Source organism: Chiloscyllium plagiosum, unplaced genomic scaffold, assembly GCF_037043375.1.
Source record: "Chiloscyllium plagiosum isolate Xiang-an unplaced genomic scaffold, Cpla_swu_hap1 HiC_scaffold_39, whole genome shotgun sequence".
Taxonomy (NCBI): Eukaryota; Metazoa; Chordata; class Chondrichthyes; order Orectolobiformes; family Hemiscylliidae; genus Chiloscyllium; species Chiloscyllium plagiosum.
This window is the reverse complement of record NW_028270177.1, coordinates 38210831-38227282: the sequence shown is the minus strand read 5'-3', so window position 1 is coordinate 38227282 and position 16452 is coordinate 38210831. Positions and strand designations below refer to the sequence as shown.

General features: G+C 44.1%; 1 protein-coding gene across 9 annotated transcripts in view; it reads left to right on the top strand.

Moving 5' to 3' along the window:
• arnt2 (aryl hydrocarbon receptor nuclear translocator 2) overlaps positions 1-16452 on the top strand; it is a 476833-nt gene that overhangs the window by 360434 nt on the left and 99947 nt on the right. For all 9 annotated transcript variants that reach the window (XM_087981308.1, XM_043677623.2, XM_087981306.1 and 6 more), the window contains one exon: positions 13014-13113. In XM_087981308.1, coding sequence (XP_087837434.1) covers positions 13014-13113 — 100 coding nt within the window. The remainder of the gene's footprint in view (positions 1-13013; positions 13114-16452) is intronic.

Sequence of the window (16452 nt, the reverse complement as noted above, 5' to 3'; positions counted from 1 at the left end):
CTGAGTGTATTCTGAAATATTGCTATCTGAAAAAATGATGTTTTGATGAGGAAATGGAGACCATCACGTATTCAAGAAGATGAGAAATGGGCAGAAGTTCATCAAGTTGTATTGTCAGTGGGTTATAGAAAGGAGGTAGTGTGGGTAGCACATGAATTACCAGTAGGAGGTCACTTAGGGGAATGAAAAACTCAAGCTAAAATGCAAAACCAGTTTTACTGGCCTGGATTACATAAGGATGTAGTTGAATTTTACCAGAGGTATCATACTTGTCAGACTATTAGCAAACCTCAGGCAATAATAAAATCAGCATGTTTAATATCCATTCCTGTATTTGAGGAATCTTTTACAAGAGTCTTAATTGATTGTGTGGGACCCCTACCTAAAACAAAAGGTTGGAATCAGTATTTGTTAGCAATATTGGATGTGTCCACTAGATTTCCAGAGGCCATCCCATTGCACAGTATCACAGCTAAAAGGATTGTCGAAGTGTTACTCAAATTTTTTACTAGATACCCACAGAAATACAGTCAGATCAAGGGTCAAATTTTATATCAATTTATTCAAGGATGTTATGGATAGTTTAGGAATAAAACAATTCCAATCCACAGTGTACCATTCAGAATCGCAAGGAGCGTTAGAAAGGTGGCATTGAAAGTTAAAGACCATGTTAAGGATTTATAGTCAAGTCAATCCAGACAGCTGGGATAAGGAAATTCCATTTGTATGTTTTGCCATTAGGAATGCGCCAAATGAATTGACCAAATTCAGTCTATTTGAATTAGTTTTTTGGCATGAGGTGAGAGGACCACTGAAATTACTTAAGGAGAAATTGGTGAGCCAGAATTCAGAGACCACATACTTGGATTGTGTGTCAAATTTTAGGGAACAATTAAATAGAGTGGGGGAGTTAGCTAGACAGCATTTAAACCTATCGCAGCATACAATGAAACAGGAAGCCGACAACAAATCAAAATCTCTCACTTTTGTTCACGAAATAAAATGTTAGTGTTACTTCCAGCGATAGGTGAACCTTTAAAAGTAGGATTTAGTGATCCTTAACAAGTTGAAAGGAGATTGAGTAAGGTGAATTATTTGATAAGGATGATTTGGAGGTGCCAGTGTTGGACTGGGGTGTACAAAGTTAAAAATCACACAGTACCAGGTTATAGTCCAACAGGTTTATTTGGAAGCACCAGCGTTTGGAGCACTGCTCCTATACTCCACAATCACCTGATTGAAGGAGCGTCGCTCCGAAAGCTAGTGCGTCCAAATAAACCTGTTGGACTATAACCTGGTGTTATTTGGTAAGGGCTACAGATCGAAAGAAATCTCACAGTATGTCATGTGAATATGCTGAAAAGGCATTTTGACAAGGAAGGAAAGCAAAAGGAAAATGTGTTACTAGTATAACACAGACTGAAGAACCAAATTTAGAGGATTGTGAGTTGGACATTCCTCAATAAAATTGGACAATGAGGACATTCTCAAAAATTGTGATAAATTATTGAGTTGCCTTCCAGAGGAAAATCTAAGTAACCTGAAAGTTATTGCTATTGCATAGGGAGATATGTGGGAAGAAGCTGAGAATTACTAATCTAATGATACATTATGTAGATATAGGAAATGCTTAACCCTCTCTAAAGCTGGCATAGCTTCAAAAAGAGATTGAACACGTGCTTCAAGGCAACATAATCGAAGTGAGCTGCAGCAACTGGAGCTCACCCACTACAGGGGGCAAAACCAGATGGTATCCAACAGTTATGTATAGACTATCCACAAAGTCAATGCAGTTACAAAGTCTGATTCATATCCGATTCCATATTTGGAAAACTGTGTTGAGAACATGGCACAAGCAACTTATATTTTGAAGTTGGACTTACTCAAAAGATATTGGTAGGTACCTTTGTCAGAAACAGCGAAAACAGCTTCAGCTTTTGAAATACTGAATGTGCTATGCCAATTTAAAGTCATGCCATTTGGTATGAAAAATACGCCAGTTCCATTTCAAAGACTAACCAGTCCTTGCAGAAAATTTCAGAGGACAGAGAAATGTCAGAAACTGTGTTAACCACTGCCCAAGTGTTAGCCACACCGAATTATGCAATGCCAATTTGGCTATTGATGCGAGTGATGTGGGTGTCGGTACTGTACTCTTATAAGAAGACAGCAAGAAGATAGAAAGACCTATTGGATATTTCTCCAGAAACTTGAATATTCAACAACAGAAATATTCTACGGTTGAGAAGGAGACCTTGTGCTAGGTGTTGGCGTTACAACATTTCCACATTTATATTGCCAGTAATGTGTCTGAGACAATTATATACACTGATCATAACTCATTAAAGTTCTTGGAGAAATTTAAGGACAAAAATTAGATGGAACTTATTATTGCAACCATTCAATTTGAAAGTTATACACTGGCAGGAGGAGGATGAAAATAAAGAAGCATTCATTGGCAGGAGTAAATGGATTGAAATTGAATGTAGTAGTGAACGTTTGTTTGCATGCTTAGAGTCAATGTAATACATATGTGTTGTCGTGTATTAACAGAGTAAGACTAAGGGGTTTAAAATGAAGCTATCTTTGTATATTGATGGTTTTTTTTTAAGGGGGAGTGGTGTGACGATGCTGTCATTTTAAAAAGGTTATTTTGTCCTTTTTTTCAAGAGGGTTCGTAAAGACAAAAGTGCCGAACAGTCTAGGAACTGCATAGGGATGTGGAAGGGGAGTGGCCAGTTCTCCCAGTTCAGGGTTTGTTTTAGCTGTTTTTAGCTGCAGCAGTCACAAGATGTGAGAGTCCAGGGGATTTGCAGGCTTCACTAAATAACTCTTCTGAAATCTCTCAGGAAGTTGTTCCCTCCTGCCTGTAAGAATCTGTGTTTGAATTTACCTTTTTGCCAAGGGGTGTTTATGGGATGTTACTGGATGGAAACGGCTAATTAGTTAAGTTGCTGTACTAGGTTGGTTAAGTTTTCCAATAGTTAAGTTATTATAAATTCTGTTTCAACTTAAGTGAATTCTGTTTTGCTTAAAGCAGAGTGGTTTGACCAGCTGCATCACACCTGGAATATCCACCTCACATCCACCTTTAAAAATAAGAAAAAGTTAGGGTGAAGGCTACATTCTTGAAATATTTTGAGGGGGTCTGGCCTGGTCCATAACAGATGCCATAGTGGTATAGTGAATAGGTAATGTCACAGGCAGTGTTTTTTGGAAGGTAGAGTGAGAAATTTCGTCCCTTGTGGAAAGAAATCCTCCATGAAACTCTCACTTAGCTATTTCCAGTACAATTTAATTCGTTGTGAACTGGTTTAACAAAAACGAGGTTGAAGATCAAAAAGTGTAAGCACCAAACTTTTGCAGATGGGAAACTTCATCACACCTGAAGAGAAAAGCAGCAGTCTTACAGACCTCGAAAGAAACATTACAGCATAAAACTTGCGTCGTATAGAAAGAATGGTGGATTCAAAAGCACAGAAGATCTGACTACTCACAGACATCAATGCCATTGCAGTTTCTTCAGCACTGACAAGGCAATATTCTGTGTAATTATGAAAGAAAATCCAATATGATATTTTACACTAATAAATATAAAGTGACAGATACATGTCAGAAAATATAAGATGTAACTGAATAATTAACAAAAGTGAATTATTGAGCCTAATAGTTGACAGTTGACTTTGTGAATGGATTTTAACAACAAAGTAAAATGCAGCAACTAGAAGATTCAGTAAAAATACATGAGGGTGGGGGGGAGCGATGGTACACTTTGAAGGTACCCATTATGAAACTTGAGAGAGATTTGGCTGCATGCAGCATTACAGATATGTTTCCCACTGAGACATTGTGTTCAATTCTGGTTATTAAGCCACAAAAACATTGCAAAGCATTGAAGAGAAATGTGGTAGGACTGATCCCAAGTGTAAAGTCAGGGGACTATGAGGAGCATGTCAGGAAGATTTAACTCCACAATCTAAAAGGAATGTGGTTACGCATACAAATGTCAGCACTAGAGTTTTACTTCATGCTAATCCAGGAAATCAATGTCAGTGAGCCTGAAGGTCAATTGAGTTGGGATGAATTTTTATGCTGAAAACATGTAAATGTTTGGAACAGGTTTGATGTGGGTGATGCTGGCATTTGTTGCACATTTCTAATTGCCTTTGAATGTAGTGGCTTGCATGTCTATTTCAGGGTGCAGTTAAGAAACAACCACATTGTTGTGGGACCACAGTCAAGTGTAAATCAGATCAAGTAAAGTTGGCAGATTTCCTTCTTTAGAGGACATTAGAGAACACTTGAGCTTTTACTCAGAAACAGAGAAACTAAAAGCAGATGTAGGCCATTCAGTCCTTCAAACCTGCTCCACCATTCAGTATAATCATAGCAGATCCTCTATCTTATTGCCATAGAACAATACAGTAGTGTACAATGCTGGCCCTTTGGCCCTTGATGTTTTTATCCTATTCTAGAGCAAACTATCCTACATAGCCTTCATTTTACTATCATCCATGTGCCAATCCAAGGGTCGCTTAAATGTCCCTGATGTATCTGACCCTCCTACCCTTGCTGACAGTGCACTCTATACACCCACCACTCTCTGTGTAAAGAACCTACCTCTAACATCTCCCGAAACCTTCCTCCAATCACTTTAAAACTATGCCCCTTCATGATAGCCATTTCTGCCTGGGAAAAAGTCTCTGGCTATCCACTCTATAAATACTGGTCATCATCTTGTACATCTCTATCAAGTTACTTCTCATCCTTCTTTGTTCCAGTGAGAAAAGTCCTATCTCCCTCAACCTTTCTTCTTAAGACCTATCCTCCAGTCCTGGCAGCATCCTGGTAAATCTCCTCTGCACTCTCTCTAAAGCTTCCACATCCTTCCTATATTGAGGCAATCAGAACTGAGCACAATATTCCAAGTATGGTCTAACCAGGGCTTTATAGAGATGTAGCATAACCTCACGGCTCTTAAACTCAATCCCCCTGCTAAAGAAAGCCAACACACCATATGCCTTCTTAACAACCCAATCAACTTGGGTGTCAACTTTGAGAGATCTATGGACATGACCCCCAAGATCCCTCTGTTCCTTCACACTGCCAAGAATCTTGCCTTTAACCCAGTAATCTGCATTCAAATTTGACCATCCAAAATGAATCACTTCACACTTTTCCAGGTTGAACTCCATCTACCACTTCTCACCCCAGCTCTGCATCCTGTTAATGTCCCATTGCAACCGACAACAGCCCTCCATACTATCCACAACTCCACCAACCTTCATGTCTTTGGCAAACTTACTAATCCACCCTTCCACTTCCTCATCCAACTCATTTATAAAAATCACAAAGAACAAAAATCCCAAAACAGATCCCTACAGAACACCACTGGTCACCAAGCTCCAAGCGGAATACTTTCCATCTACCACCACCCTTTGTCTTCTATGGACCAGCCAATTCTGTATCCAGACAGCCAAATTTCCCTGTATCCCATGCCTCCTTACTTTTTGAATGAGTCTACCATGGGGAACCTTATCAAATGCCTTGCTAAAATTCATATACACCACATCCACTGCTCTACCTTCATCAATGTGTTATGTCACATCCTCAAAGAATTCAATAAGGTTTATGAGGCATGACCTGCCCCTCACAAAGCCATGCTAACTATCTCTAAATAATCATGAATCCTGTCTCTCATAATCCTCTCCAATTATTTGCCCAACACTGACGTAAGACTGACTGGTCTGTAATTCCCAGGGTTATCCTTATTCCCTTTCTTGAACAAGAGAATGACATTTGCCAACCTCCAATCATCTGGTACTACTCCAGTGGACAGTGAGGATGCAAAAATCATCACCAACGGTATAGCAATCTCTTCCCTCGCTTCCCATAGTAACCTAGGGTATATCCCATCTAGCCCAGGAGACTGATCCAACTTCAGGTTTTTCAAAATTTCTAGCACATCCTTCTCCTCCACATCAACCTGTTTGAGCATATCAGTCTCTTTCACAATGTCTTACAACAAGCAAAGTCCATCTCACTCGTAACTACTGAAGCAAAGTATTCATTCAGGACCTCCCCTATCTCCTTTGACTCCAGGCACAAGTTCTCTCCACTATCCCTGATCAACCCTACCCTCACTCTGAGCACCCTCTTGTTCCTCACACAAGCGTAGAACGTCTTGGGATTTGCTTTAATCCTACCCACCAAGGCTTTTTCATGCCCCCTTCTACCTCTTCTAAGTCCATTCTTCAGTTCCTTTCTGACTACCTTGTAACCCTCTAGAGCTTTGTCTGATCTTTGCTTCCTCAACTTTAAGTCAGATTCCTTCTTCCTCCTGACTAGATGTTCCACATCTCTTGTCATCTAAGGTTCCTTCACCCTACCATCCCTTCCTCACCTCAATGGGACAAACCTATCCAGCACTCGCAGCAAGTACTTCCAAAACAACCTCCACATTTCTGTCATGCATTTCCCTGAGAGTGTCTGTTCCCAATTTATGCTGCACAGTTCCTGCCTATTGGCATTGTAATTTCCTCTTCCCCAATTACAGAGGAGCCTTGATTATCCAAAGGAGATGGGCGGGCAGTATTTCGTTCAGATAATTGATTGTTCGGATAACTGATTCAATGCCTCTCCTCTGGGACTCTGAGTTTACTGAAGTTTCCTTTTTCCTCGCTCTGCCTGCCTTGCTCCCCCTCTCTGTTTCAGGGTTTGTTTCTGAGCAGAGACACACAGTTGTGTGTAAGGGACCTTTCAGTAAGCTGAATTCGCTTTTAATCATTGTAAACAAAAGAAGTGATCAATGTTGGTAACACCTTTTTGATGTAATGTTTCTATCGGCACCTTCAGATCTTCATCGGATAATCCGAAATTTGGATAATTTATATTCAGATAGTTGAGGTTCCTCTGTAAATACTTAGCCGTAGCATCTGCTACTATCCCTCTCCGTGACTATAGTAAAGGTCAGGGAGTTGTAATCACCATCACTGAAGTGCTCTCCTACCAAGAGATCTGACACCTGACCTGGTTTGTTGCCAAGCACTAAATCCAATATGGCCTCCCCTCTAGTTAGTCTATCTCCATATTGAGTCAGGAATCAGCTCCATCCAAACTATTTGCACTAATTAGTCACCCATGACAGCAACCTTGTTACTTCTGCAGCTTTTCAAAATCTGCCTTGCAATCTGCTGCTCCATGTCTCTGTTGCAATTGGGGGGTCTATAGAAAACTCCCAATAAAGTGACTGCTTCTTTCCTGTTTCTGGCCTCCATCCATACTGACTCAGTAAACAAACCTTCCTTGACAACCTCTCTTTCTGCAGATTAGCAATGCCACTCCCTACCTCTTCTACCTCCTTCCCTATTCCTTTTGAAACACCTAAACTCCAGAACATCCAACAACCATTCCTGCTCCTGTGATATCCAAGTCTCCGTAATGGTCACAACATCTTAGCTCCAAGTACTGATCCATGCTCCATGTTCATTACCCTTATTCCTTATACTACTAGTGTTAAAATAGACACACTTCAACCCATGACATTGAATACATCTTTGCCCAATCAACTGTCTATCCTTCCTCACAGACTCACTGTATGCTGTACCTACCTGTTCACCAGCTAACCCATCCTCTGAAAAATAGCTCTGGGTCCTATTCCCCTGCCAAATTAACTTAAACATTTCCGAAGAACTCTAGCAAACCTTCTGCCCAAGATATTGGTGCCCCTCCAGTTCAGGTGCATCCCATCCTCCTTGTAAAGGTCCCATGTTCCCCAGAAGGTATCCCAATGATCCATATATCTGAAGCCCTCCCTCCTACACTAGCCCTGCAGCCACGTGTTCAGCTACAATTGCTCTCTGTTCCTAGCCTCACTAGCCCGTGGCACCAGTAGCAATCCTGAGATTACTACTCCTCATCCTGCCTTCTAGCTTCCAACGTAACTCACTATATTCGCTTTTCAGGTCCTCCTCTCTTTCCTCGCTATGTCATTGGTACCGATGTGTACCACAGATTCTGGCTGCTCACCCTCCTGTCGACTCGAACCGAGACATCCCTGACCCTGGCACTCAGGAGGTAACATACCATCCGTAACCACATTATCTCCTGTCTGTTCCTCTCTCGATTGAATCTCCTATCACTATTGCTCTCCTAGTCTGCCCTCCTTCCCTTTTAAGCCACAGAGCCAGACTCCGTGCCAGAGACCTGACTGCTGTGACTCTCCTCTGGTAGTTCATCCCCCAAACAGTATCCAAAACGGTATACTTATTATTGAGGGGAACAGCCACTGGGGATCCCTGCACTGACTGCCTCTTCCTGACCTTTATCCTGTAACTTAGGTGTGACTACCTCCCTCAACCTCCTCTCTATCACTCCCTCAGCCTCCCAAGTGATCCAAAGTTCATCCAGCTCCAGCTTCAGTTCCCTAAGGCTGTCTGTGGTGAGCTGGGGTTGGGTGCTCTTCTCATAGGTGAAGTCAGCAGGGACACCAGTGGTGACCCTTACCTCCCACATCCTGCAAGAGGAGCATGCAACTGCCCTAGCCTCCATCTCCTCTGCTCCAAATTGCCAAAAGAGATTTAAAGAAAAAATTACCTTACCAACCCTCCACACACAGTCCTTTTTTTGGTTTCAGGAGGATGGGTCGGAGACACTGCACATGTACTGTATCGGGTTTAGCCACTGCCCGAATATATTAGTTCACTTACCCAGCAGTCCCCACATCCCCTCCTGCTCCTGTTCAGCCTTCGCTCCGCTGATTCACGGTATAAGTATTTTAAGTTCAAACTTACCTTCCTGGCTGTTCCCTGCTCATGCTCTCTCCACTCCTGCTGCTGAAGTGAAGCGACTGGAGCTAATGGACCCATATTCCTGGGCTTTCTTCCCATTTTCCTTGATGCTTTTAAAATCTGAAAATATCCATCTCGCTCTTGAATATAATCGATAATAACAGTTAATACTTGTCATAGTCACCATAGACTCTCAGAATCCCTGCAGTGCAGATAGAGGCTAATTAGGCCTATTGTGTCTGTGCCAACTCTCTGAAGACCATTCCACCAAGACTACCCCCATCCTATCCCCGTAGTGCCGTATTTCTCAAGGCTAATCCACATAACATACACATCCATGGTCACTACAGGGCAATTTAACATGGCTAAGACAGAAAGTGAGGAGTGCAGATGCTGGAGAGTCACAGTCCAAAAATGTGGTGCTGGAAAAGTACAGCAGGTCAGGCACCATCTGAAAACCAGGAAAATCGACCTTTCATCAGGAATGTGGAGGGGGGAAGGGAAGAAGGGGATTCCTCACCCAGGGAAGTAGTTGACGCTACTTTAGTAATCGCTTTTAAAGCTAAAGTAGATACGTTTTTGAAAAATAAAGGAATTAAGGGATATGGTGAAAACTCAGGTAAGTGGAGCTGAGTCCACAAAAAGATTGGCCATGATCATATTGAGTGGCAGAGTAGGCTCGAGGGGCCAAACGGCCTACTCCTGTACCTAGTTCTTATGTTCTAAAGGGGTTGAGAGATAAGTAGAGGGTGAGGGTGGAGGGAGATAGCTGGGAAGGCGCTAAGTGGATGCAGGTGGGGGTGGTGATCCTGCTGGTGGGTGTGGAGGGTGGAACAATAGGTCGGAAGGAAGATGGGCAGGTAGGACAGATGAGGAGGGCGGTGCCAAGTTAGAAGGTTTGGATCTGGGATGAGGTAGGGGCGGAGAGATTTGGAAACTGGTGAAGTTGACGTTGATACCGTGTGGTTGAAGGGTCCCGAGGCGGAAGATGAGGCGTTCTTCCTCCAGTCATTGGGTGGCTTGAATTTGGTGGTGGAGGTGACCCTGGACTTGCATATGCTTCCACTCCCTCTGTGACTCCCTCGTTAGGTTCGTCCCCCCCACCAACCCAGCCTCCACTCCTGGCACCTTCCCCTGCCACTGTAACAGGTGTAAACCATGTGCCCACACCTCCCCCCTCACCTCTGTCCAAGATCCCAAAGGATCTTTTCACATCTGGCAAAGATTTTGCTGCACATCCACCCACCTCATCCACTGTGTCCGTTGCTCTCGATGTGGTCTCCTCTACATTGGGAAGACATAACACCAACTCACGGAGCCGTTCAGGGAACATGTCTGCTACACACTAACCTAACAACCCCATCGCCCTGTGGCTGACCACTTCAACAAATGGGGAGTTGGGGGGTGCTGGTAGAAGGGTAGGTGGAATGGTGATAGGTGGATCCAGGTAGGGGTTTATAGTGTTTGGTCAGTGGGAAGGGTGGAGTGGAATAGATAAGTAGGAAGAAGGACAGGTTGAGTCAGATCAGGGAGGCGAGGAGGAAGCAGAGGGCTGGACATGGGATAAGGCTGGGGGTGGAGAGATTTTGAAGTTGGTGAAATCAATATTGAGGCCATTGGGCTGTAAACACCCCAAGTCAAGATGGTGAGTAGTTTGGAGGGGAATTTGGAGGTGGTGATGTTCTACATGCTGCTGCTTGTCTCTCAAGATGATGGCGGTCGTGGGTTTGGAAGGTATTGTCCTTGGTGAATTTTTGCAATGTATCTTGTAGATGGCGCACACTGATACTACTGAGTATTGGTGATGGCGAGAGTGAATGTTTGTGGATGTGATGCCTGTCTAGCAAATTGCTGTGTCCTGGATGGTGTCAGACTTCTAGAGTGTCGTTGGAACTGCTGTCCAGTCAAGTGGGGAGTACTCCATCGCACTCCTGATGTGTGCCTTGTAGATTGTGGATAGGCTTTGAGCACTGAAGAGATTAGTTATTTGCTACAGGATTCCAAATATCTGAGCTGCTCTTGTTGCCACTGTATTGAAATGGCTAGTCCTGTTCAGTTTCTGATAACCACCCAGAACATTGTTAATGGGGAATTCAGTGATGCCATTGAATGTCATAGATTCCCTCTTATTGGAGATGATTGTCTAGCACTTGTGGTGCAAATATTATTTGGACCCTCTTGTATTGCAGTAGTCATGTCCCTGCCTCTGTACCAGGAGGCCTGGGTTCAAATCCCACCTGCTTCAGATGTGTGCACTAAGATCTCTGAATATGTTTGATTAGAGAAATAGGTTAAAAGATAAAATTACTTATCACTTGTCAGCCCAAACCTGGATATTGGTTAGAGATTTTTAAAAAATCTGCAGATGCTGGAATCCAAAGCAGACAAACAGGAGGCTGGAGGAACACAGCAAGGTAGGCAGCATCAGGGGTGGCAAAGTCGATGTTTCAGGTTGAGATCCTTCTTCAGGACTGGGGAAGGAGGGGAGCTCAGACATAAATAGAGGGAGGGGAAAGGGGCTGGGGAAAAGGTAGGTGGGATAGCAATTAAGTAGATGCAGGAAGGGGGTTGTTGTGATAGATCAGTGGGAAGGAAAATAGGCAGGTAAGGTCAGATCAAGGAAGCTGGAAGGAGAGTAAGGACTGGACATGGGATGAGATTGGAGGTGGGGAGTTAGTGAAGCAGGAGGTAGAATGGAAGAGAGGAGGCAGGGCTGGAAGGGGAGCTAGGGGATGGGTAGAAAGGTAATTTGAAATTGGAGAACTCAATGTTAAATCCTCTGAGCTGGAGGCTACCCAGGTGAAAGATGAGGTGTTGTTCCTCCAGTTTGTAGTCTGATTCACTGTGGCAATAGTGTAGGCCGAGGATGGACATGTCAGAGTGGGTGTGGGAGGGGGCAATTGAAATGGGCAGTGGCCAGGAAGTGAGGCTGGCCATTTCAGGACTGGAAAAGACACTCGATGAGACGGTCACCTTGTCCACGTTTGGTCTCCCTGATGTAGAGAAGACCTTATCGGGAGCACCGGATGCAGTAGACTAGGTTGGAAGAGATGCAGGTGAGCCTCTGTCTCTCATTGAAAGACAGTTTGGGGCCCTTGATGGAGGTGAGGGAAGTGGTGTATGGGTTCCCTTCGCCAACCAAGGAATGGCGAAGGGAATGGTCCTTGTGGAAGGCAGAGAGGGGTGGGAGGGAAAGATGTTCTGGGTGGGTAGGCTGTAATTGGAGTTTGATATTATCCAAATCTAGCTGTATTTGAACATGAACTGCTTCATAATCACAGGTTCTGTAGCACACATCTTCAGTACTTTTGTCAGAATGTTGTCAGAGTCCATAGCGTTTATGGTATCCAGTATCTCCAGCCATTTCTCGGAATGAATAAAGTTGCAGAAGCTCCTGCGATGCTGGAGACCTCTGGAGGAGGCCAAGATAGATAATTCACTTGGCACCTGCGGCTGAAGGTTGTTGTAAATGCTTCAGCTTTATCTTTTGCACTGATGTTCTGGTACTTCCATTGTTGAGGGTAGGGATACTTGTGGAGCTGTCTCCAGTAGTGAGTTGTTAGATTGTCCACTGCTGTTCACTTCTGGATGTGGAAGATCTGTAGAGCTGGTGGTTTTGGAATTGCTTAGCTTAATCAATTGCTTGCTGTTTATGCAGTTTGGCATACAAGTAGTCCTATTTTATCATTTCACCAGGCTAACAAGTCATTTTTTAGTATGCCTTGTGCTGCTCCTTTACACTACGTTGAACCAGCTTGATGGTAATGATACAGTGGAAGATATCCCAGGCGCTGAGGTTACACATTGTGTTGCAGTACAATTCTGCTGCTGCTGATGGCTCACAGTGCCTCATGGATGCCCAGTTTTGAGTTGCTAGATCTGTCTGATGTCTGTCCCATTTCGTATGGGTGATAGTGCCATACAGCATAATGCAGGGTATTCTCAATGTGAGTCAGGCCTTCATAAGGACTGTATGGCCAACTGAATCTATTTTTACACAGTAACAAGTTTGGCAAATTAATTTAAGATGCTCTTGATTCATATTTGGATCCCTGAAATGTGTTTGCTGTTCTATAGAGATTTGGTGTCAGATATCAATTTCACAACTTCTGTTTAGCTGCTATATAGCAATAGGTTTTCTAAAATTACACTCCGACTTACGTTAAATAAACAGTCTATGACCAACATTTTAATCTAGATGCCACCCTAATTGTACTAATACAGGTGAAAAGAAGACAATGTCTACAGCATCATCTGCAGGAAGCCAACAGATCTACTCACAAGGAGGTTCATTCCAGCCTGGGCGAACAGGACAAACATTCAGGTAAATTCATGGGCCTCGCAGTTTAATGGCAAGACTGGATGGTATGTATTTCATGCAACGATTAAAGGTGCTGATTAACACATGGGGATGTGGTGTTATTGCTGACACAGAGTTAAGTTTGAGGGAGGGACATGACTGACAGTTCAATATTCTGTGTTAAGGAATCTCCAGGCGAAATGATTGCAGGGGGGTTTAAAAGATCAGGTTGTGTCCTATTGTTGGACAAGAAGTGAAGTCCTGCAGTAACAAGAGGCAATATCTTACAAGGTACCTCAATGACACCATGTGTATAGAACTTAAAACAAAGAAGTACAAACACTTTGCTGGGTGTGTACTATGTTATCTCAGGCAGGCAAGGAGAGAGAGTTAGGCAAATTCAGAGAAGTGTGAAAATAATAGAGTAATATTAGAAGAGGATTTCAACTTCCTCAACAAGGGCAGATGATGCTCTTTGGTCTGCCCAAAACTTGTTGGTCTTCCTGAGCAAGGAGTTGACCTCGACTGAGTGTTGCAGACTGGTACATTCCAAGGTCCAGGACTATAATTATTTTTTTAAAGCTTTTTAAAAAATCTTTAAAACTTACTAAAAAAATTTGAAAAATTAACAAACAGTGAAATTCACAGCTGACTTTGGAGGAACATGTGTAGGAGAGCTCACAACACTGGAGCAATGAGGTGCATTGTTTTTAAGTGTATCTTGCTGTTCTTTTTCTCTGTAAATCTACAATAGTGAGTACAGTGGGTTTTTTTTGATTATATGTTTTATTGAGATCTGTCTCTTACTAATTTTTAAAAATAAAGGGCATGGGAAGTATTGAATGTGGAGAAGTAGATGGTGACATCTTGAAAACTGCCCATATTACAGAGGAGAAGGTGCTGGATGTCTTAAAACAAAGGTGGATAAATGCCCAGGACCTGATCAGGTGTACCCTAGAACTCTGTGGGAAGCTAGGGAAGTAATTGCTGGACCCCTTGCTAAAATATTTGTATCATTGATAGTCACAGGAAGACTAGAAGTTGGCTAACGTAGTGCCATTATTTAAGAAAGATGGTAAGAAAAGCCAGGGAACTATCGACCAATGAACCTGACATCAGAGGTGGGCAGTTTGTTGGAGAAAATCCTGAAGGATAGGATTTTCATGTATTTGGAAAGGCAAGGACTGATTAGAGATAGTCAACGTGGCTTTGTGCATGGGAAATTATGTCTCTCAAACTTGATTGAATTTTTTGAAGAAGTAATGAAGAGGATTGATGAGAGTAGAGTGGTGGACGTGATCTGTATAGGCTTCAGTAAGGCATTCAACAAGGTTCCTCATAGTAGACTGGTTAGCAAGGTTAGACTTCATGGAATACAGGGAGAACTGTCCATTTGGATACAGGGTAGCCAAGCAGGAGGCTGGAAGAGCACAGCAAGCCAGGCAGCATCAGGTGGTGGAGAAGTCAACGTTTTGGGTGTTTCCCTTCCTCAGGACTAGTCTAGGTGTAAGGGGTGCTGCAGATAAAGGGGGTGGCAGGGGCAGGGTGGTGAAGAGGGGATAGGTGAAGGCAGGTACAGAGTATGACCTGGTTGGTCAATGGGAGAAATGAATCTGGTAGGTGGCAGGGAGGAATGGAAGGGAGGTTGGCGGGGGGGGTGCAGGAAGGGAGTCGGGGGGGGGATGGGAAAGGAGATTATTTAAAATTGGAAAACTGTGTTCAGGCTTCTGCGCTGTAGGCTGCCCAGGTGGATGATGAGGTGTGTCCCTCCAATTTGCCATTTGGTTCATTCTGGCAATGGAGGAGGCCAAGGATGGGCATATCGGAAAGGGAGTGGGAAGGGGAATTAAAATGAGCAATGACTGGGAGGTCTGGTTGGCCCCTTCGAGCCTGGCTGAGATGTTCGGCGAACCATTCCCCAAGTTTACATTTGATCTCCCTGCTGTAGAGAAGACAACACAGGAGCACCTGATGCACTAAACTAGGTTTGAGGCGAGGCAGGTTAATCTCTGTCTCACCTGGAAGGACAGTTTGGGGTCCTTGGAGGGAGGTGAGGGGTGGTGTGCCAGCAGGTTTTGCATCTTTTCCGGTTGCAGGGAAAGATACCTAGGGGTTCAGGGGTGTTGGTGGGGAGAATGGTATGAACCATGGCCTAGCAAAGGGAATGGTCCTTGCGGATGGCAGAGAGGGGTGGGGAGGAGAAGAACTTGGTGGTGGGCGGAAGTGTTTAAGAATGATGCTTTGGATACGGAGACTGGTGGGGTGGTAGGTGAGGACATGGGGGACTCTTGCCTTTATTGTGTTTGAAGGGGGGGTTTAGAGCAGTAGAGCAGGGAATGGAAGTATTGTGGTGGAGGGCTGTCTGGATGACAGGGGGCAAAAGCACATTGTTCGAAATAGGTGGACATCTGGGATACTTGGGAGTGGAATGTCTCTTTGTCCAAGCAGATGTGGCAGAGGCGGAGGAATTGGGAGAACGGGATGGAATTCCTGCAGGATACAGGGTGGGAGGAGGTATAGTCCGGGTATTTATGGGAGACTGTGGGTTTATAGTAAATGTCCGTCTGGAAACTTTTGTCAGAGATGGAAATGGAGAGGTCAAGAAAGGGAAGGGAAGTGTCAGAGATGGACCAAGTGAATTTGAGGGTGGGGTGGAAGTTGTGGGTGAAGTCGCTGAACTGCTCCAGTTCAGTGTGGGTGCAGGAAGCTACACCACTTCAACATCGATGTAACAGCGGAAGAGTTGGGACAGAGTGCCTGTGAAGGAACTGAAGAGGGACTGTTCGAAATAGCTAACAAAGAGGCAGGCATAGCTGGGGTCCATCCAGGTGACCACAGCCGCCTCCTGGATTTGGAGGAAATGGGAGGAATTAAAGGAAAAGGGTGAGGACCAGTTCAGCGAGGTGGAGGAGGGTATTGGTGGAAGGGGACTGGATGGGTCTATTGGAGGGGAAGAATCAGAGAGCCTGGAGGAAATCCTTGTGGGGTATGGACATGTATAACGATTGCATGTCCATAGTGAAGATAAAGCGCTGGGGTCCGGGGAACTGGAAGTTACTGAAGATGTGGAGGGCATGGTTGATGGGATGTGCCTGAACCAAGGGGGAGAGGATTAGATTAGATTAGATTACTTACAGTGTGGAAGTAGGCCCTTCAGCCCAACAAGTCCACACTGACCGCCAAAGCGCAACCCACCCAGACCCATTCCCCTACATTTAACCCTTCACCTAACACTACGGGCAATTTAGCATGGCCAACTCAGCTAACCTGCATATTTTTGGACTGTGGGAGGAAACCGGAGCACCCGGAGGAAACTCATGCAGACACGGGGAGAATGTGCAAACTCCACACAGTCAGTCGCTT